The sequence below is a fragment of the Giraffa tippelskirchi genome, chromosome 11 (genome assembly GCF_054371585.1).
Source record: "Giraffa tippelskirchi isolate mGirTip1 chromosome 11, T2T-mGirTip1v1.2.pri, whole genome shotgun sequence".
In the NCBI taxonomy this organism is placed as follows: Eukaryota; Metazoa; Chordata; class Mammalia; order Artiodactyla; family Giraffidae; genus Giraffa; species Giraffa tippelskirchi.
The window spans coordinates 11,461,117-11,483,612 of record NC_137285.1 but is presented as its reverse complement, the minus strand read 5'-3'; the positions used below and the strand labels follow the sequence as shown (position 1 = coordinate 11,483,612).

General features: G+C 51.1%; 1 protein-coding gene across 4 annotated transcripts; it reads right to left on the bottom strand.

The window, feature by feature from the left end:
• Positions 1-476: 476 nt before the first annotated feature.
• PLBD2 (phospholipase B domain containing 2) lies at positions 477-20,970 on the bottom strand. Of its 4 annotated transcripts, none has more exons than XM_081546401.1 (13): positions 19,153-19,358; positions 18,494-18,622; positions 13,294-13,387; positions 10,979-11,137; positions 9,096-9,196; positions 8,672-8,886; positions 6,674-6,771; positions 4,158-4,318; positions 3,435-3,530; positions 3,103-3,174; positions 2,140-2,292; positions 1,476-1,638; positions 477-1,372 (listed from the first exon to the last, which is right to left on the bottom strand). In XM_081546401.1, coding segments are annotated over exons 2-13 (1,482 nt in total). In that variant the 5' UTR covers positions 18,496-18,622; positions 19,153-19,358; the 3' UTR covers positions 477-1,204. The 4 variants fall into 4 exon arrangements, with proteins under 4 accessions (XP_081402527.1, XP_081402528.1, XP_081402525.1 ...); XM_081546402.1 differs by having other exon boundaries at positions 6,674-6,768; XM_081546399.1 differs by lacking the exons at positions 18,494-18,622; positions 19,153-19,358 and adding an exon at positions 20,630-20,970.
• Between the last annotated feature and the right edge of the window lie 1,526 nt (positions 20,971-22,496).

Genomic DNA, 22,496 nt, shown 5'->3' with positions numbered 1-22,496 from the left:
GGCACGAGTCTCGTCTCCAGTGGAGGCTCTGGGTAAGGTTGGATGGGGAGGGACTCTGTTGCATTGATCTGTCTTCCCCCCACCGCCACCCCTGGTAGGACTCGGGAAGGTGGGGGTAGGACCTGGTGGTTAACAGAGCCCTACAACGGGACCCAGAACAAAGTAGGTGTTCAATAAGCATATGGATAGATGGATGGACAGATATGGGTGGATGGATGAATGGGTAGATGGATTGATAGTTGGATGATAGATGGATACGTGAATGGATGGATAAATGGAAGATGGGTGGATGAACGTTTGGATGACCATGCGGATGGATGAGGGGTGGGTGGGTTGGCAGGTGAATGCCTGTACAGATGGACAGACACAAGGATGGACAGGAGGGTGCATGGGTGAACGGTCAGAACTCAAACCTGAGAACAGAAAGGACGCCGACCCCGCCGTTCCCGCGGCCCCAAGAAGCACAGCACAGGGGCCTCGGCCTCTCTTGTTTAATGGCGGCACAGCCTGCAAGGTGGTTCCTGTAGCAGAGGGCCTGTGGGCCCTGCCCGGAGGCCAGGGGCAGGCTGGCGCTGGGGGGCAGGGGCCACGAGGCTGGAGCAAAGGGGCTGACACTCCTGCTTGGCCCTGGGGAAAGCAGGACGCTCGGGCCCCTCCTGCCACAGGTAGCCAGAAACTTTGGTTTTTTGTAGGGTTTCCAGTTTCTGTCCTCCAGGAGGAGAAACAGGGTTTCTCCAGTGAAACCTGGAGAAAGCTGCTTCCCCAGGGAGCGGACAGGCTGAGGTGGGGATGGGAGGAGTGACGCTGACCTGGAGCAGAAGCTCCAGAGCCACGGGCAGGAACGGTGCTGGGATGTAGGCACTGGGGCCTCTCCTGCCAGCCCCACTGGGGGCCCAGAACCGGGTCCCGGGACCCGAGGGTGGAAGAGAAAAAAGCAGGAGAAAGACGCAGAGGGAGACGGGGATCGCATCACCCAGGCACGGGAAACAGTCAGTCCCACGCCCCCTGGGGTTCCGTCACCCAACCCCGGAGGACGCCCAGACGAGAGTGAACCTGGCTGCGGCCCAGGTCCCCATTGGGCACAGCAGGGCAACGATGCCCCCTCCCCTGCAGAGGAGGCAGGCGGGAGGGCAGGGTGGCAGCCAGTCAGGTGGTCACCGCCGGAGTCAGCGGGGGCAGAAGGCAGCAGAGCAGAGACGGAGCCTCAGTCCCAAGAGACCTCGATGGGCGAGAACTTCCAGAGGTCAGGTTGGCCCATGTGCAGCATGCCGCTGAAGGGCGAGGTGCTCCACTGGAACGGGGGCAGCTGGTCCCACGTGGGGCCGCTGACCGCCCAGAGGCGCAGGGCCTTGGCCAGGGCCGTGCTGGTCACCTGAGGGTGCGGGGAGGGCAGGTGGCTAAGTCATCCCAACCTGGAGGCCCTGTGGCTCCCCTACAACTCTGACACCCCACCCACAGCTCCCCGAGCCCGGCACCTTCACGTCGATGCCCCCGTGGGAGCGCTGGTGCAGAGCCTGGAAGGGGTAGGAGCCATTGGCCGGGTTGAGGTCGGAGCGGGCCGAGATGGCGTTCTCCCCGTTGGGCTTGGGGGTGCAAGCTTTGCACAGTGACAGAGGGTCGTGCAAGAAGTCGTTGTACCTGGACGTGGAAGGAAAACACCAGTCGTGCTAGGAGGGAAGACCAGACTCCAAGCAGCAGCCCCTAACCCGGCAGCCTGCGTTCAATGTGCCACCTGGGCTTCCGTCACCCACCCCCTTCGGCTGGTCACTCCACACCCATCACTCAGCTCTCAGCTCTGCCATCCCCCACTCTGGGTGTCCCTCTGGGCCCCCACTCCAGGCCAGGCTAGAGACCCAGCTTTGTCCCTTCACAGCATTTCCTGGAGTTCAGACAGTCCTCATTACACGTCAACATCACTGTGAGTACGGGATGAATCTCTGCATCCCCTAAGGGAGAGGGTGCTCCCCAAGGACCACGGGGGCATGTTCTATGCCCTTGGCTGTCCAACGTCCTGCTGATGCCTCAGTCCTGCTGTCATGGATGCAATACCCTCTGCCACCCCCCTGGCTTGTTGGGAGGCTGAAATGAGTTACAGTAAAGCTCCGCTACACGATTCTGGGCTCCGGTCCCCCCTCGCACCTCATAAGCCTCATCATGGAGTCCAGGTCATGTACCAGCGAGTGGTTCCGTCGGAAGATCTGGGCCCGGGGACTCCCGTCGTAGGAGAACCAGTCCCCGTAGCGGGCCACCAGGGCTGGCAGCCCGCTGGCGTTGAACACAGACTCAAAAGACCTGCCGAGGACGAGGATGGTCACTCACAACCCCCATTGACTTTACCTGGCCATGGCCTGGGAGGCAAAGAGGGAAGTCGTGCCAGGACATGAACACCAACAACCCCGACGGTCAGGATAACAATAATCATGTCTTCTGTTTGTGCTGCTGGGAGGCTTGGTGGGGTGGCCAAGTAAAAGGTCTGGGCTCCAAGAGATGTGGGGTTCAAATTCTGACCTCACTACTGACCAGCTATGGAATCTTGGGAACTTTAGGTACTTTCTCAAGGCCTCAGTTTCATCATCTGTGAAATGGGTACAGGAGCCATGGTTATCATGTGCAGTAGTTGTACAGATCAAAGGAGATAATCCAGGTAAAGCACCGTGAGGGGTAAGGGGTGTTGGCTGTGCAACCAGTTAAAGCAGCTCCAGCTGGGGGGCCACAGCAGGGATCAGCACCTGAGCCAGGCTACTACCCACCACCCTGCAGCGGGTGCAAACTGGGAGGCCCTACAGGTGCCAACCTCACAACTGTACCCCAAAACTGTCAGGGCTTTCCTGGTGAAGAAGGGGGTGAGGTGGGTTTCCTTCTTGGTTTCTTTTCTTTTTTCTCCCCCGCTGGCTACACCACACAGCTGTGGGATCTTAGTTCCCCAACTAGGGGATTGAACCCGCAACCCCCACAGTAGAAGCACGGAGTCTTAACCCACTGGATCGCCAGGGAAGTCCCAGAGTGGGTTGCTTGGTGCAACTAAAGAATCACTGGGGAAGGACCTCTCCCCTGCATGGAGAGCTGAGTAAAGGGTGGGAAATACCAGGAAGCAGGACATACGGGATGTTGTAGCTGGCCCAGTAGGTCTTCTGGTAGAGCTCCGAGGTCCTGTCGGCCACCACCACCATGCCCCTGCGACCGGGAGGAGAGACAAGGTGTGAGCGGTGAGAGAGGGGGCTCCAGTGGGCACTGCCATGCTCAAGGACCCCCGAAAGCTCCCCACTGCCCGCGGGTAGATTATGTCCTGAATCTTGAGACCCAATCCGTGGCTGCCTTCTCCTCCAGGCTCACCTTGCTGAGGTCCCCCCTTCCATACAGAGTTTCAGCGGCCTCCAGGACTCCGCCAAGGCGGTTTCCTCTGCTGGGCGCCCTGCCCCTTTCCTGGTACTCACGGGATCTGCTCCAGGATGGTGAGCACCCTTCTCCCAGGGCTGGGCCCGCCGGGGACGAATGCCTTGTAGTCCACGATCATCCACTGGTTGTTGTACCTGCCAGGCCCCAGGAGGGAGAGCTGAACAGACCCGGGGCCGCTGCCCCAGCCGGCCTCTGCCCCCGGGGCCACACACAGCCAGGAATCATGCAGCCAGGGTGCTCTAGGTGTGCCCGGCAATTCTACCATCACCTGGAGACGGTGGCTCGCCTAGCCGTCCTCACACTTTTCTCTCATCATGCTGCTTACCTGCTCCGGAGGAGTCTGTGGCTCCCTAGTGCTCACTGGAACAAAGGTCGATTCTTCTGCCGAATGTCCTAAGACCCTGTCCAATCCGGTTCCAGTGTCTCTGGCTCACAGGGCCCCCATCCACCCGTGGCCACCTCCTCGGACGGCCCTCCCCACTGTCCCCAGAGCTCTCGAGTTCCATGCTTCTTCCTGGCCTGTCTCTGGGAGCCTTCCCCGGGTGGAGGAGCCTTCCCCGGGTGGAGGAGCCTTCCCCGGGTGGAGGAGCCTGCGAGAGAGGGGGAAACCCTTTCCTTTCCCATGCCTCCATCTCCCCACATATGAAACAAGAGGACTCTGCAAAGAGGGTGGGGTGTGTGGCCCTGGTGCCACGTCGGGTCCCCCCGGGGTCTTGAGTATTAGTGGGGAGGTTGGGTGGAGAGGCCACGGTGCCACTCACGTTCCACTGTTGAACCTCTTGAAGATGTCGGCCCAGGAGTCCCCATCCAAGGCCAGGCGATTGGCCACAACGTTGCGCATCCACTCCAGCACACAGCCCTTGGGCTGCACGTACTTCCAGAGGGCCGGGTTCCTGTTGCCGATGGTGGTCTCCAGGGTCACCTGTGGGAGAGACCAGGGGCCGCTGCACTTAAGGGTCACCTGACCCACCGCTGGGCATGCTGCCACCTAGTGGCAGCACTGTTGCATCATTCGTGGCTCTGAACTGTTGACTAGATTTTTTTAAAAAATTGGCCTCAGAAGCAGTACTCAGGGAGTCTACAGACGTGGGTGGGGAAACAGTATATCTTTATTTGCACTACCATCCAACCGAAATGCAGCATCTTCCACTGCTAACGTGGGTGACACGCCAGTGTTATCAGCAGTACCTGAGATGGTCACCAACAGATGTCATGGATGTCTTCCCACCATACGAGAGGACTACACGCAACTCAGAAGATCGTTTATGCTCCTTGTAACTTCCAAATTATGGCAGGCAGCCCACCTGCAACCAGTTTCTTATTTAACACGCTAATAAAGCAGCACCTACCGGCAGACCCCAGAGACACTGCAGGCTCTGTCTCAGACCACCGCGAGGAAGCGAATAGTGAAAGGAAGCAAGTCACATGAATTTTTATTTCCCAGCTCAAAGAGAAGTTGTTTCCACAATACCATGTGTGTGTGTGTACTCAGTTGCTCAGTCAAGTCCAATTCTTTGTGACCTCATGGACTGCAGCCTGCCAGGCTTCTCTGTCCATGGGATTCTCCAAGTAAGGATACAGGAGTGGGTTGCCATGCCCTTCTCCAGAGGATCTTCCCGACCCAGGGACTGAACTCACGTCTCCTGCATTGGCCAAGTGGATTCTTTACCACTGAGCCACCTAGGAAGCCTTTCCACTATACTATAATCTATATAATCTACTGTAAGTGTGCAATCTACTATGAATCTACTATAAATGTGCAATAGTATTATGTCTTAAAAAACAATGTACATACATTAATTTAAAAATAGAAAAGAAAAAAATACAAAACTGATTACAATAGTCACATTAAAAGATCACTGATCACAGACCATCGCAATGAAAACAATAATAGTGAAAAAAATAAAAATGTTGCAAGAATTACCAAAATGTGACAGAGATACGAAATGAACAAATGCTATCTAATCTATACTATCTAATCTATAATCTAGTATAAATGTTCGATAGTATTATCGTAAAAAACAATGTAATGTACATATCTTAATTTAAAAATAGAAAAAACAATACAAAACAAAAAACTGATTACAACAGTCACATTAAAGATCACTGATCACAGATCACCATAATGAAAACAATAATAATGAAAAAATGAAAGATATTGCGGGAACTACCAAAATGTGACACAGAGATACGAAATGAACAAATGCTGGTGGGAAAATGGGGTTGATAGACTTGCAGGGTTGTTAAAAACCTTTAATTTGTAAAAATCACAGTACCTGCAAAGTTAAATAAAATGAGGTATATCTGTATATTACATTAAAAGCTTACATACTATTTTGATAAATGCATGTCAATGTAATTGGTATCCTTTATAACCCCATATGTTGGTTTATGTATTTAAAAGTATTATTCTGAGAAGGGGTTCAACAGCTCCCCAGACGGCCAAAGGAGCCCGTGGCACAGAAACAGTTAAGAACCCCAATGGAAGGTAAATTTCCCATCTGGACACTTTTTAGGACACTTAACAGAATCAAACCGGGATCAATCCTGCAAGGATCCACTGTCTTTCCCCAGGCTTCACTCCTACTTTCTCAGCCCCAGACCATAGCAAGGGGGCCCCCCTCACCCACTGCCTGGCCCCTTTCAGGCTTGTTCCCACATCTACTAAATGCCCTGCTCCTCTCATAGACTAATAGAAACAAAAAAGGCCTTCCATCCCCTTCCCCAGGAACTGGCATCTTCTGCATCTAGGCTGTTTTTTAAGGGATGTTTTTTTCTCCTCTGCAGTGTTGCCCTGGTGACCACAGGGCTTGCTGAAATCCACTGGGGTGCCAGGAACAGATTTCTGAGAGTCTGGCACCCAGCCAGGAAAGCCGATAAAAACAACACACTGTAATAAACAACATTTATTCAGAGAACCCGGCCAGGTTTAGAGGGGGCTTTGTGAAAAACAAGAGGAAAAGCAGAACAAGGAAGAGCAGAGTCATGGTGGAGAGAGAAATGGCTTATCCTAAATACATAAACACAAAACGAGGTCACTGGGGCAGAGGATATTTTTAAAGGGCCCAGACCAGCGATTTCCCAAGAGCTGGGTGACAATGCAGAGGTCCAGGCCAACCACGGGGTTCGGGGCCTGGTATCCACATTTTTTGAGAGCGCCCCCTGGTGGAGGACGGACTCACCCCGGAGTTGGGAGGGGCTGTCCACCTGCTGCACCTGAGCTGCCAGGTGAGAAGCTGCCTGGGGGAGGAGAAAGGTAACACAGTAGATGACTCACCAGCCCACTGCCAAGGATGTAGAAGTCATCACAGGAGAAAATGGTACCAGGATAGGATGAGAAGATCACCTTGTTGCCAGGAGCCCGGGTAGATTCTGCTGCAGGGGCGAGAGTGAACCCAAGTGGGGGTGAGGTGAGGGCTGGTCAGACAAGTCCATATGAGGACCCCCGCACCTCCACCCAACAAGACTCAGGGGTCTCCAGGTGGGGCAACAGGCGTCAGAGGAAGCCTCCCACTCCATTCTTTCTGAGAGTTAGCAAACCAGGCCATTTGTATAAAAGCTAGTAGCAAAATGGATATATAATTTTTTAATTATTATACTTTTGGCTTTCCTTTTTTATTGTAAAAATCTACTGCAAAAAAAAGATAATTCAGACAGCAAATACCCAGAAGTCTCAGAGTACACACTCCGTGTATTTTTGGGGGGGGGGGTTATCCCCTGCTTTACCAAGGTATAACGGACAAATAAAAATTGTGCTTAAGGTTGCATTCTGTGATGTTGGGACAGATGTAGACACCATGAAACGACCACCATCAACTAATTTACACATCCATCATTTCATACAGTTACCTTTGTTGTGTGTGTGGTGAAAACACTTAAGTTCTGCTGTATTGGCAGGTTTCAAGTATACAATACCGCGTTGTTAACCACAGTTACCATGGTGTGCTTCAGGGTCCAGAACGTACTTGTCTTCTAACTGGGAGCTGGTCCTCTCTGATCAACACCTCCCCACTGTGGTATGTGAGATCTAGTTCCCCCACCAGGGATCAAACCCGGGCCCCCTGCACTGCGAGCGCAGAGTCTTAGCCATTGGACCACCAGGACAGTCTCAAGTCTATTAATTTTTAGGAGGTCCATAGATGCACACGTATAAATGCATCCTCCCAAATCTGGATGGATCCAAACCAAAATGGCATCAGTGCTGTCCTCTTAGGAGAGGTCTGGAATATGGGAGGTGGGCATCAAGGGAGATGTATCTCTCCATCTCTAGTGCTGGAATTTGTGGCAGTGAGACCATACTGACACCTTACTAGTATAAAAAAATGTTTAAACTAATGGAAAGATGAAGTACATTTTATTTAAAAGTCCAGGAAAAAAAGGTAACTAAACGATCTCCTGTGGGTTGTGGAGTGTTCCAATGACTTCAACTGTGTATGTATTGTTTTGCTGTGTTTTCCAATTTTCTATAACATACATGTATGACTTATGTAGGTTTTTTTTTTAAACATTGCTTTTTGATGTGGATCATTTTTAAAATCTATATTGAATTTGTTACAATATTGCTTCTGCTGTTTATGTTCTGGTTTTGTGGCCTCCAGGCATCTGGGATCTCAGCTCCCCGACCAGGGATCGAACCCACACCCCCTGCATTGGAAGGTGAAGTCTTAACCACTGGACTGCCAGGGAAGTCCCTATTTCCCCACTTCTTGAATCTGAACTGGTCACTTGACTTGCTTTGAGCACCAGAATGTTGTGCCAGTTTCAGTGGGCCCTCAAGAGGCCCTCACACACTTTCCCGCCCAGATGTCACTGGAACAAGCCTGAGCTGGCCTGTGGGAGGACAAATGCCCATGCAGCCCAGCTGCCATGTCATCCCAGCTGACAGCAACCCCCAGACATGCAGATGAGGCCATCCTAGGTCAGCCAGCTCACCCCAGCTGAATACAGAAGCATTGGTGAGCCTGGCTAAGGTCAGGAGGCTTGGTTCAGAATAACAGAACCACCCAGGTGTCCCACAGATATGTGAGTAAAAACAAATGGCTATTTTAAACCTTTGTTTTAAATTGGGGGTGACCTGTTATGCAGCAGTAGCTTGCTGATACATCTTGTGAGATAAAAATTAAAAGCAAATAAACAAGTTAACAATAACATGAACTCAGCGTGGCCTTACTGTGACCCCAGTGTATATAGGGCCAAGACCCACACCTCCTAGTACTGTGCACACTGTGTACCCACAGACATGCCCACAGACACAGATCCACCCACATATACCCACCTTGGGGCCCTTCTCTGAACTGGAACCAGTACTTCTTCACGATGCGCAGCATGTACTGATAGGAGTGCCAGGTGTTGTGGGCAACCAGGAGGTCACTCTGGCCAGGCAGCAGTTTGATGAGGGCAGAACAGGAGCCAGAGCCCATAGCATGCTTGGTCTTGGTCTTATTCAGAGCCACCTCTAAGTCTTCAAGGTCCCCAGAGATCTGCAACAGGCTGTGGAGGGCCAGGGGGCTGGAGGGTTACCACACCTGCATTATGTACCCATTTCACAGAGGAGGAAGCTGAGGCCCTGGGAGGTCTGGCAACTAGTCTGAGGCCACGTAGCCAGGAAGTGGCAGGGCTGGTGCTGGAACCCAGGCCAGTCTGACTGTAAGGTTCATGGCCCTCTCCCCTGCCCTATGCACTCTGGGGGTGGCACTTACAGGAACCCCAAGGGTTTGATGGTGAACTTCCCAGTTGGAAAGGTCACACTGCCTTCATAGCTGTCCTCTAGGCCTTTCAGCTGCAGGAGGGTCAGCCGCACCTAGGGGGAGGGGAAAGGGGCAGAGGGCAGGGGGCAGAGGGAGGGTGAGGCCTCTCCCCCAGGCTCACACGTTCTCCTGCAATGGGAGGGGCTCTGGCAAGAGAGGCTCAGATGCACCCTCCAGGCTCCAGCCAGCCCTGACCCCCTCCTTAACCACAGCTACCCCTCCAAGCTAAGCACCCTCCTGCCATCACCTAACTGCATGTCTCCATCTGGTGCCAACCTCAAATCACCCCACATAAGGGCCCAGCCCAAAGCCACCTCCTCCAGGAAGCCTCCCAGCCTGCCCTGGCCCTGGACTGCTCCCTGTTCTGAGTTTTGTTACTGGCTATGCTGCTGGCTCAGGGCACCGGTCTCATGTGGCTGACTTCTCCCCACTGTCACTGTCATTGTTCTGTAACGGCGGAGTATATCACTGTGTCCCCCATGGGGCCTTGGCCTGGGCTGGACCAGGCACTTAGAAGCATCTGTAAGATGGATGGACAAAAGGATAGATGGAGGGATGGATGGAGGAACAGGACTGATAGATGGATGGTGGCTGCTGAGGTAAACAAGAGGACGGAGAGAAAGGCAATCATCTAGATGGACAGGAGTGGAGAGAAGGACAGATGTTTAGGCAGGTGCTGAAGTAGCTGGACAGGACGGGATGAAGTCTTCCTTCATCTGTCAATATGCAACAAACCTTCACTTATAAAGCACCGACAATGTGCCAGCCCCTGTGCTACATACTAGGGCCATCACACCAGACAAAGCAGATGTGGTCCTTGCCTTATCCTCATGGGGCCTGAGTCCGGTTGAAGACAGGCTCTGAATGCCTTGCAAGAGTGCTACCAGGAAGTGCAGAGAGGGCACACGGCCGTGAGGAGTGGTGGGGGTGAGCCAGACAGAGCAGGAGGAAGAAGAGTGTTCCAGGCAGAAGGAACAGCAGTTTCTAAAGCCCTGAGGCAAGAGGTAACATATCTTGTTCAAGGAACTGAGAGGAGGCCAGAGGCCGGAGCACAGATCAAGGTCAGCAGGCAATGAGGCTGGGGAGGGAGAGGGTGCCAGGGGCCGCTGAGGCCACATTACGGGATGCTGCATCACCCCAGAACAACAGGGAAGCCCATGGCAAGATTTACGAAGAGCCGAGAAAGAGTAAGGGGATGGACCAACAGATGGATGGATGGATGAGTGCCAAGACTCTGATCAGAAAGATGAGGAATGAAGCAGGGAAGGTGGTCAGTCAGAAAGACGGCTAGACAGGTAGAAGGGAGGGCAGATGGACAGATAGGCAAATAATGAACCGTGACAGGTAACCAAACGGTATACAGCAACAAGGTGGGTGGACAGAAGATCTTGACGACCAGGCTAAGGTGGGCAGGTAGGTGACAGAAGGATAAATAAGAAGAGAGTGAAAGATGGACAGGCTTGCGGGGGGTGGACAAATGAGCTGACAAACTGATGCATGGATGGGTAAATGGATGGACAGACGGATGGATGGATGGATGGGTGGGTGGGTTGATGGCTGGATGGAAGAATGGGGGGGTGGACGGATAGATGGATGTATAGGAGGGAGAAAGGGAAGGGTGGACATGGAGGGAGGGAAGACTGGACAGATGTGAGAATGGACGGGTAGGTAGACGGCTAGGCAGATGGGTGGGTGGATGGATGGGTGAGGGAGGGAGAAAGAAAGGGCTGGCTGATAGGTTGGCCTGTGGAGCAGGGGCAGCCACAGTGGCAGCAGGTCCCTGAAGCTGACCCAGCCTGCCGCCCCCACCCTCTGAGCATGGGGGCGGCACCCACCTGGTGCCAGTAAGCAGAGCCATTGTTCAGCTCCATCTCCTTCTGCATCCACTCCAGGTTGGCCTCTAGGAAGTTCTTGAGCCTCTCGCAGTAACCAACTTCATACTCGAAGGGGCCGCAGTAATTCACCACCGTGTTCATCCAGTACATATAGATGAGCTGGGGCGGGGGGTGAGGTGGGCGAGGGCAGAGGTGGGGCAGCAGGGCTGCTCTCTTCCCTGAGGACCCCCCTGGCCCCCCACTTGGGCTCAGAGCCCACACTCCCATCCAGGTCTCCAGAGAGTCCAGGAGCCCTGGTGGGGACACCCCTGCATCTTCGCCCATGCCGGCTTCTGCCCCCAAGGGCCCTTCTCACCCAGCCAGCTCTTACTCCCTCCCAACAGGGCCCAAAGCCTCTGGCCGCCTCCCTCCTCTGAAAGCTTTCAGCATTCACCATCTGTCCTAGATGATGCCTCTTTTGCTACTGGGGACCCCCGCCCTCACCGCAATCTATACATGTAGTCAATCATTCAATGACCAATTTTGTTGAGCACCTACTATGTCCTGTCTCAAGCACTAAGGACACAACAAGTGAACTTGGCAAGAGAATCGTGTGCCAGTTCCACCAGCCGTCAACAGGCTGTCCCCACCTCCCCGCCCCCTGATGTCACATGAACTAGCCTGGGCGGGCTGGGGGTCAAAGACCACATGACCCCAGTCATTTCTGTCACCCCAGCTGATCCAGAGCCTCCCTTGGGGGCCGGTGTGCAAGTTTAGGGAGATAACGTGGGCAAAGCGCCTAGCACGTGTGTCTAGGGTTCCTCATGTGAGAACCACTTCGGGCCCGGCCTCCGTGTTCCTGGCTCAGGCTACGAGGCCCACGAGAGATGGAATTATGCCTCATTTACCACTGGGCACCCCAAACCACGAGGGCCTGACCCAGTGTCTGACCTCTCCCCAGACATCGAGGTCCCAGGAGGGCATCTCAACTGCAACTGGGGGTCAGAAAGAGGAGAGGGAGTTTACAGAAGGCTGTTGGGCCGCACCCCGTCTCCCGTGATGTGCTCTGTCCCCCTCACCACTACGCGTCTCAGACCCACCCACGCTGCGCGTGCATTTTCACGGCTCTATCATCCTGCACTGTGTTTGATACCACAAGCCGGGTGCCCGGGGGTACCTGCTGGGGGCGCTTGAGTGTTCCCATCTCGGGGGCTGCTCTGAATCCCTCATGCCCATCCGCGGGTCACCTCTCGGGTACATGCCTGAGGAGCGGGGCCACTGGGTCCTAAGGCACGTGTGCGTTCAACTCTATAAGCTAACGCCGAGTTACTGTCCAGTGGGGGTGTCACACCCCCACCCACCCTGTGGGACCATCGCCGGCACACCACAGCCTCACTCACTCCCGATGCCTTCTGAAAGGGGTGACTACCACTTTTAAATAGCCCCAAAGCAGGTAAAGCAACACAAAAGGTTGTTTAAGGTTTCATCACATGTAGTAAAACTAGTTTAACCCAAGGAAGGGAGTGGAAATAACTCAGTCCACTCACTGATGAATGGATAAATAAAACTGTCCATCCCTACGATGCAGTATTATTCGTCCATAAAAAGGAATAAAGTTCTAACACATGCTAAAACGTGGAGGAACCTTGAAAACAAGTGAAAGAAGCCAGCCACACAAGGCCACATACTGTATGATTCCTTTCATAGGAATTGTCCAAAATAAGCCAATCCGTAGAGACAGAAAGTAGATTAGCAGTTGCCAGGGGCTGGGTGCAGGGGGCAGAAAGGGAGGTGATGGCTGACGGGTGTGGGGTTTCTTCCTGGGGTGATGAGAGTGTTCTGGAATTAGACAGTGGTGGTGGTCATGCAACCTTGCAAATAGAGTAAAAACCACTGGAGTGTACACACTTTAAAATGGCGAATTTTATGGCATGTGAATTTTATCTCAATAAAAATGAATGAATGAATGAATGAAAGGGAATGGGAATGGCAGCCACGCCATGTGGTTTGGTGCGTGTCTCTGGGCTCGGGGAGGCAGGGGAACGGTGTTGAGAAGGGGGTTTCAATTAGTATCAGTAACATCCCAGGGTTTAGTTTGGGCGTTTATTTGATTATTAAGCTTCATAACTTGGAAACACGTTATGTGTTTTTCACATGCGTCAAAGAGTACCCAGGGTAAATGTTTAACAGAAACAGGTGAGCCTTTTCTTTCCCTATGGATGGAAGGCTGGGGGTGGGGGAGACCCCCCTACACACATCTCAGGCCCCTCCCAAGCTCCCTAGGGAAGATGCTGGGTGGGGAGAGTCCCAGGTTCCCCGACCGACCAGGCTCTTACCTCCTCGGACACGGCGGCCTCCACCACGCCCGCGGCGTAGGCCTGCAGGCTGTCATTGAAGCGGCCGTTCGTGTGCAGCTCCAGAAAGGCCCACCTGCAGAGGGAGGAGACGGGACACCTGGTCAGTGAGGGGGCGAGTGTGGAACGGGCGCTCGGCTCGGGGCCGTGTGCAGTTTTAAACCACAGAAAACAACTCTGTGACGAACTGTCATTCACGTGGATGTCGGTCGGTCTGCCTCCGTGCACGTCTCAGGCTGAGTCCCTAAAAGCGGAACTGCTAGGTCAAAGGATACACGGGTTTTTATTTTTAACAGATGTTGACAAACAGCTGTACTAACCTTTACTCCGCATCCCGCCCCCGTTATACCAGCTACTACCTAGTGAGGGTTTCCTCTGTGCCAGGCACTGTTCTAGTCATTTCCATATCTTTTTTTTTTTTAATTTTTAAAATTCATTTATTTATTTATTCTTGGCATTGCTGGGTCTCGTTGCTGCGGTGGGCTTTCTCTAGTTGCAGCATGTGGACGTCTCATTTGGTGCAATTCTCTCTATACATATTAGCCCATTGGCTTGTCACTGATATGGAAAGTGCCTGTATTTTAACAGGTTTTTGCTTTTGTTTCTGCCATAGAGTGGTTTTCAGCTTTGTCCTATCTTTCCTTTATGGTTCTGGATTTCATCCTTGCTCCAAGGACACAGAAATATTCACCCAGGTGACTTCTGTAACTAAGGAAAACATGTGTGAAGGTAATTTCTTTTAAGAAAATGAGGGCAACAGAAAACACCGGTGAAACCTTGAAAAGGTTACGTGACGGGAGAGCCAGGCTGAGCCAGGGCTGTCCCATGGAGAGTTGGCTAAAAAGCCACCAAAGAGCTCCAGGACAAGAACAGCTCTGCCCTAGAGAAGATGCAGCAGAAGTAATGACTATCAAATGTCCACACCCCAAAGTTTTGGCAATCAAGCTTCTTTGAGCACCTATGGGTGACAGACACCAAGGGTACACAAGAATGAATGCAACTGCTGTGATGAGAAAAGGAATAAAGTGCCATGGGGTACCCTGAGGAGGCACACTCCTGCTGCTACTGAGTAAAATCTAGGAAGGCTTCTCAGAAGAGGTGACAGTTGCTCTGGGTTTTGAAGTTTCTAAGTAGGATCTTGCAGGAAGAAGGAGGGTCAGAGGGAGGATAGGGAAAGTAAAAGAAAGACCAAGCTCTGAAAGTTCCAAAGCAAAGAAATTGAGTCACAAGATAAAATGGAGCTGTGGGGACTTGTTATGAGGCCCCGACACAGTGGATAACAACTCCCCAGTGCTAAGCACATCACATGTTTACTTATCTCTCTAAATTCTCCAGACATGTGTTTTATTCTCCCGATTTACAGATATGGGACCCGAGGTTCAGAGAGGTGAAGCCACTTGCCTGAAGTCACATAGCAAGTAAGTGAAGGAGCTGAGACTAGCACTGCAGAGCATGTGCCCTGAGCCTCTAACTTAATTGAATTTTGTGGGCAACTGTTTTGTCCTTGAAGGTGAAGAGGTTAGTTCTTACCAAAGGAATATGAGAGCCATAGACTTCCAGCTAATGACTCACATATAATCACAGATAAGGACAGGAAAACACAAGAGCCTAGAATAAAGGTCTTAAATTTCAAGGAGAGCAGAAGACAAAGAGAGCCTGGGCTTGTGGCTCCCTCAGGCTGAGTATGAATCCTCAGGACTGTCTCTTACTGACTGTGTACCTTTGGGCAAATTGCCCTCTCTGGGCCTCAGTTTTCTCACCTGTAAAATGGGCAAAGTGATTCCCACTTCAGAGGGTCACCATGGCAGGTGCCAGAAGAGAACTCACGTTTTATAGCCACTAAATACGTGTCTTATCACAAATCATGAGAGGGGAGGTTTGGAGTGATCCAGTAGATTTGGTGGTGGGAAGAAATTTCAAACTGGGCCCAGTAGGTAGATTCACTTATGACAAAAAATAATTAAAAGGAATCAAGAGAGAATGTACATAAATTACCTAAAACCAAAAAAGCCATTCAGATGCTAAATCTTGGTTATAACTGAAAGGTCAGTGGCCTTCCTCCAGACAGCCCCTCCTTAAAAGCTCTCTGGCGGGGAGCAGGCTCACTTAAGGCCATGGTGCCAAGGCCGTGGACTCGGGCAGTGGCTGAGAACTCACCCTGTGACCCAGTCTCTCACAGCCGTTATGGAGGCAAAGGAGGGTCCTTGTTCACAGCAGCCTTTTTTTCCTGGCTGTACTGCTTGGCTTGCAGAATCTTAGTTCCCCAATCAGGGATAGAACCCATGCCCTCTGCAGTGGAAGCTCAGAGTCTTAACCACTGGACCATCAGGGAAATCCCTGGCATTTCTGAGTAGAGCTGGAGAAACCTGGACCTTCTCGAAACATCTGGTGTTAGGGGCCTAACACAATAACCTACCCATAGATGCGGTGGGCGTAGAGAACCATGTGGCAGGCTGCCATGTGTAATGAGGTGTCAGACACTAGGTGTCCCCCCCAAAAAAAAAACAGGATTAAAGAAGGACAAATGGTAGATTCAGGATAACCTCATGTTCAAAAGCATTACACACACACAGAGACACACACCAGTACACACACATGTATGTATATACGTTTAGGCCTATTAGTCATAGAAAATTCTGGAAGAAAGAACTCACAGTGGTTTTATATATAAAAAGAAAGAATGAGGGGCATGGTTTATCTTCCACACCCCATCTCACCTTTCTAAACTGCTAGAATTTTTTTACCATGAGTAGTTAAGTGTGTGCTCAGTTGTGTCCGACTCTTTGCAACCCCATGGACTCTAGCCCACCACACACCTCTCTCCGTAGGATTTTACAGGCAATACTGGAGTGGGTTGCCATTTCCTTCTCCAGGGGATGTTCCCAACCCATGGATCGAACCCACATCTCTTGCCTCTCCTGCATTGGCAGGTGGATTCCTTACCACTAGCACCACCTGGGAAGCCCTGAATAGTTAAGTACTATTAACTATTCAGTACTATTAAGTATTAACCTAATAATTAGGTACAAAAATATAAAAGAATGCAGCGTGACTCTTTCAAGCCGGATGAAAAGGAAAAGAATGAGTGGATAGTAATAATCCACTCCCAGCCAGGCCACTGTACTGTAAATAAGGAATGAGTCACTTTCCTTGTTCAAGACAGTGCCTCCTGCATTCCTCCCTGGGCTGCCTTATTCCAAAGGGCAACTGGGGTGATTCCAGTTAGACGGGGTTTATTTACTTCACCAGAGTCCTCAAAAACCTGGTCAGGTGGGTTTCAGCCTATCTTTCCAGAACACCTTGGAAAGACAGACGTTCGAGATTTCAGTGCTGAAGGTCCTAAGTCTGATCTCTGAGGATCCTTCTGTTGCTTCAGGACCTAAGCCCTTATCAAATGATTCTTTTCCAGAACCTTGCAAGGCTGTCACCATTTTCACCACGAAAGTGAGGCAGCTGCTGCTGATCACCTGTAGGAAGTGTCCGGGCAGAGATCTAGATCTCTCTGATGTTAAACCTGAAACCTTGCTGCAAACCAAACCTTCGTACTCTTTCAGCCTCAGTTTTCCCATCTGTAAAATGAGAAGGTTTGGACATCAGCAAATGACTTCTGGAATCCCTCACTGCCATGCTGGCTGACAACTTTGAGACACTATCCCAGTCCCTGGACAAAAAAACAAAAACACAACAACAAAAAACAAACTACCGAGAAGAGAGTGTTTCTAAAGAAAAATGTTCCCATTAGACTATTCTTGATTCAGAGATCATGGCCTTCCTGCTTGTTTGGTTTTAAAATAGCTAATCGCTTTAGGAGATGAAAAGGGAAGAGATCGATAAATATTGTTCTGGTTTGTTTCTAATGCACTTGCTTGACAAAAATAAAAAGTCAGCTGCACTGAATCTATTTCCTCAATCCTTTTTTTTTCTGGAAAGTCTAAGGCCCACACTGTGATTTTATGTCAGGGGCAACTAATACCTCTGAGATGACGCCAGGGTTTAATGAAGAGGCCACGTTTGGGAAAAGCCGGACCATTCTTGTGAAATGAGCATGCGTGCGTGCTCAGTTGCCCAGTCGTGTCTGACTCTTTTGCAACCCCGTGGACTGTACCCCACCAGGCTCTTCTTTCCATGGGATTTTCCTGGCAAGAATACTGGAGTGGGTTGTCATTTCCTTCTCCAGGGGATCTTCCCGACCCAGGGATCGAACCTGTCTCCTGCATTTGCAGGTGGATCCTTTACCACTGAACTACCAGGGAAGTCCGTGACGTGAGCAGGTCACAAAGCTCCCTTCCCCATCACTGCCATTTCAGCATATAGTGTGCCTTGGACATCCTCTACTATGTGGGATGTACTACCTTATCTGTGGCTATCACTCCTTTTCCATTCATGATGGTGTAAGTTGATCTTTTGTGACTTTTCAAAGAAACGGTTGGATAACTAATAAGAACCTGCTATAAAGCACAAGGAACTCTAGTCAATACTCTTTAAAGGCCTATATGGGAAAAGAATCTTAAAAAAAAAAGTGGATATATGTATATATATAATGGATTCAATTTGCTATATACTTGAAACTAACACAACATCGTAAATCAACTATACTTCAATAAAAATTTTTGAAAAAAAAGAGTTGGGTGATAATTAGCCATTTTACTGGGCGGTGTTTCTGCTTGTTGGGTGGTAGATTTGGGTTGTTTCCCAGCTTCCTATTAGGTTAATTCCCTCTTATTGGTATTTACTTCCTCTCTCAACTTGAAGGCAATTTAGATCAAACAGCTGGTTGCGGGGGGGATCAGGTCGAAAAGGAGGAAAAGGTAAGGTTGGAGGGGTCAGCCTCCCCAGGACCAAGGCCAGAGCCAGGCTGGGGCAGGCGCTGCCTCTGGGGGCATCTCTGATCCCCTAAGTGTCAAGTCCTAAATGTTTCAGGCTTCACAGGGAGTGTCAGTCCAGTCAGATACAGCACAACTGAAAGAAGAGAGATTATGGGTGAAGGGACCATGCAAGTTATCCTGAAAATTCCAGGATATGGTGAAAATTCAGGGCCAGAAAGGAGGGAAAGATGTCAATTCTAGGCGAACAGGAGAGTCAAATCATGATTTCCACTCTCCAAATATTGAGACAAGTCAGTCGACCCCAGATCAGAGGTTCAGGTGCTTAGTAAAGAGGATACCCCAGCTGTCTTTCTTACATCTCACTCCTGAGTTCTCCAGAAAGTGTCTTTGGGGGGAATTCCCTGGTGGTCTAGTGGTTAGGATTCGGTGCTTTCACTTCCATAGCCCGGGTTCAATCCTTGGTCCAGGAACTGAGATCCTACAAGCTGCAGAGCACAGCCAAAAAAAAAAAGAGGGTGTCTGAGGGCTTCAGTTTCCCAGCTTATAAAATGGGGGCTTCCCATGCAATTTTCCCTCCATCATAGTCCCAAGTGCTGTCAGACCCAGAAGGAAAGGGGCAGAGTGGAGAGAAAAGATGCTGGAACAGTGAAGTAAGAGCAAGGAGTGTAGAAGAGACCAGGGTTCACTTCTCAGTTTCCCCAACTGTAAAATGGGGGCAGAAGACACCCATTCTTTTTCTCTTTCATTCACTCCTTCCTTTAGTAAATAAACAGAGGTACTTTCTGTGATCCCCCTCAATTTTCCTTCGAGCCCCACCTTCAAGGGAGGAAACAGGCTCAGAGAGGTGAAGTGATTCGCCCAAGTCACACAGCACCAGAGCTCAGCCTGGAAGAACTTTCCATCCAGCACAATCATGGGAGTCCTCTCCCCACTTTTCTGTTTTCCATAATTGACAGCAACACAGCCCAGTGGGGAACTGCTGGGGCCGAAGCCCCTCTCCTGTGTTAAGCCTCACCTCTGTGCCTCCTCCCAGCTGATATCCAGGCAGAGACTGTCATGCTCTCTTAGCTCTGCTGCTGCTGCTGCTGCTGCTAAGTCGCTTCAGTCGTGTCCAACTCTTAGCGACCCCATGGACTGTAGCCTACCAGGCTCGTCCGTCCATGGGATTTTCCAGGCAAGAGTACTGGAGTGGGGTGCCACTGCCTTCTCCGCTTAGCTCTGCTAAGCAGGGCCAAAAATATATGAGTCAGCAGAGACTGGGTCACCCGATCCTAGAGTCATGTCCCACAGAGTTCTGGTTTCCTTTGTAGATGCCAGCCTACCCTGTGGCTTCCTCTCCCTGGGAGCCTTCCCAGATTAGCCCCACTCAGCTCCTATGTCTGCAGTAAATCTTCTTCCCACGATCTCCGGTCTATCTGTCTATCTAACACCCTCCCAAGTGCCACAAAGCCCCAGAACCGGGGTGTCCTCTGTGTCCTGTGTCTCCCCAACACCTGCAGGAATGAATGCATGCCAGCAAATTGGATGAGTCCAGGATGGGATAGTGTGGGTAGGGTTTTGGGGACACACGGGGTTCCCTAAGATGCCCAACACAGCCTGGGTCCTGGGCCTGGGCCATGCTGACAAACCTTTGAGGCAGATGTTCCCCACTTCCAGGATTTTCCCTCCTCACATTGTTTTCCCACTGAATGGGGACCCCCTCAACTCTGTGTCCCGATGGCCAAGCATACCGGGTGAGTGAATGAATGAATGAATGGGCACAAGCCTTGGTACAAGGCCTGAGAAAGGCACCGCCCAACACCCCAGCCAGAGCATATCCTCAAAATCCAAGCCACAGATGGGGAAATGAGAGCCCACACAGGCGGATGAGTCTGGTAAGAGCCATACATCAGAATGACAGCCCAGACCCCAGTGACAAGGGCAGTCATGGTGAGTGCCAAAGACGGAGTCCTTGGCTCCATACTAAGCATCTGGACAAGGAGAGAGAAGGGAAGCAGGGAGCAGAAGCCCAGCAAGGATACCATCTGGGTCTTTGTGAATTAAGGGACTCGCTGTTGTCAGACTGGCCTGGAATCCAAGCTCGGTCCTGCTGCTCTGATTCCAGAAAGGAGGCAGGTGGAGCTGGCACCCATGGGGTAAGCTACAACCAAGAAGTGAGAATTTCTCCTGGAGAGGTAGTACTATCCCTCCGGTCCCTGGGAGTGAGACCGGGATGGAGGGGGAAAGTGCTGGCCTATGCGGGGATTACTGCGTCACCAGGGAAACAGAGGTCCTCTCATCCCTGGCTGAAGGCAAAGGACTGGCCCCTGTGAGCTGAGGAAGGCTTCACTGGCCCCACCCAATCACGGCGCTGCAACTTCAAAGGAGGGAAACTGACCCGCAGGGAGACAAGGATGTCACCGGCAAGAGGCCAGTCCTACGCGCAGGCGAGGCCCGGCGCCCACGCAACTCCCTCCCCCGGCCGGCCCGCGCGATACCCGGCCAACCCTTACCCGGTCTCGCGGATGGCGTTGGTAAGGTTGGCCCAGGCTACGGCGTCAAGGTGGCGGCCATCCACCAGGCGCAGCTGGCCCGTCTCGGGGTCCAGGAGCAGCGAGCGGCAGCGGGAGGCGGGCGGAACCGGCATCCCGCGTCCCCGGTGGCCCCTTGGCGTCGGGATCGCGCCGGTCAGGCCGCTCAGGAACAGCCCGACCAGCAGGGCCAGCACCAGGGCCAGCGCCAGCGCCCGCGTCAGTGCCCGGGTCAGGCGGCAGCCCGGGGAGCCATACATCGGGGCCACCATGACGGCGCGGAGCGGGACGCTGCAGCCCGGCTCACGTGACAGCACTCCTCTGCGGGGGGCGGGGCCTGAGCGGGCTGGGGAGGGCTGGATATGGCGAAGGGGCGGGGCTTGGGCAAAACCTTTCCGGGTGGGCGGTGCCCGGGGGGGGCGGTACGTGAAGGGCGGGGCCATCTTAAAGGGGCCAGGCACCCTCCTTCGCCTATTCAAACCTCGCCGTAGCACTCTTCCTCCCAACTTTTTTTTTTAATTTTTTTTTATTTTTTCTGAGATTGTGGGATCTTAGTTCCCCAGCCAGGGATAGAATCCAGGCCCTTGGCAGTGAGAGCACGGAGCCCTAACCACTGGACCATCAGGGAATCCCACCAACTTTTTATTTTTCAAAATTTTGAACCTCAAGAAAAGTTGCAAGAATAGTGAAGTAAATACTCATATGCCTGGCATCACTTGTGAACATTTTGTAACCTTATTTGTCACATTATTATTAATTTTTGTCTAATATATATTAAAATATATGTAATATATTATTATTATAAATATATATATTTGCTCAACCATTTGTGAGTTAATTGAAGACATCGTGATCGATCAACCCTAAGAACTACAGATGATCATATAAGAGAAAAGATATTGTCCTTCATAACCACAACACCGTTATAACATTCAGGAAATTTACTAATGAAAGTATAATACAGAATCTTTATTTAAATTTTACCAGTTGTCCCAAAAATACTTCCTTTGTTTTTCTTTACTTTTGACCCAGTGTCCACTCCTCACACAATACAGAGGAATAAAGTCCTGAATAAAGAGCATCTAAATCTAAAAACGAAACTGTAATTACCAATAGGTGAATGCATCCTCAGTCACTTCAGTCATGTCAGACTCTTTGCGACCCTATGGACTGAGCCCCCCACGCTCCTCCATCCATGGGATTCTCCAGGCAAGAATACTGGAGAGGGTTGCCATGCCCTCATCCAGGGGATCTTCCTGATCCAGAGATCCACCCGCGTCTCCTGCATCTCCTGCATTGCAGGTGGATTCTTTACTGCTGAGCCACTGGGGAAACCCAATTACGAATATGTGGGTGAATTCCTCCATAACTTGTGTGTGGAAAAAAGACCTCTAACAATCACTCAAAATCCAGATGCAATAAGAGATTAGTACAGAGACTTCTCTGGCGGTCCAGTGGTTAAGGCTCCATGCTTCCAATACAGGGGACACAGGTTCCATCCCTGGTTGGGGAAATAGGATCCTACATGCCAAAAACTAGGATCCCACAGGCCACAGTGCTGCCAAAAAGTTTTAATTTTTTAATTAAAAAAAACAGATTAGTAAATTTGACTACATAAAATTTTCTTTAGCTTTTACATGTGAAAAATACCATAGGTGAAATCAAAATACAACTGACAAACTAGGAGAAAATATTTACAACACACATAATGGATAAAGGAGTATTCTCACTAATAAATGAGTAACTCTAAATTTGACGGGAAAATGTGGAAACCAGATAGAAAAATGGACAAAAAAGTATGAACAGACGATTCATGAAAACAGATGTTAAAGTAATCTTTAAACATGGA

What these genes read in the sequence shown, in the direction of transcription:
- PLBD2 (XM_081546399.1), bottom strand. Translation starts at nt 20,919, where the DNA reads ATGGTGGCCCCGATGTATGGCTCCCCGGGCTGCCGCCTGACCCGGGCA. An exon ending in AACGCCATCCGCGAGACCGG is followed by an intron (nt 13,388 to 20,629) that starts GTAAGGGTTGGC and finishes CTCCCTCTGCAG; the next exon opens with GTGGGCCTTTCTGGAGCTGC. An exon ending in ACGGGGGCATCGACGTGAAG is followed by an intron (nt 1,373 to 1,475) that starts GTGCCGGGCTCG and finishes CCGCACCCTCAG; the next exon opens with GTGACCAGCACGGCCCTGGC.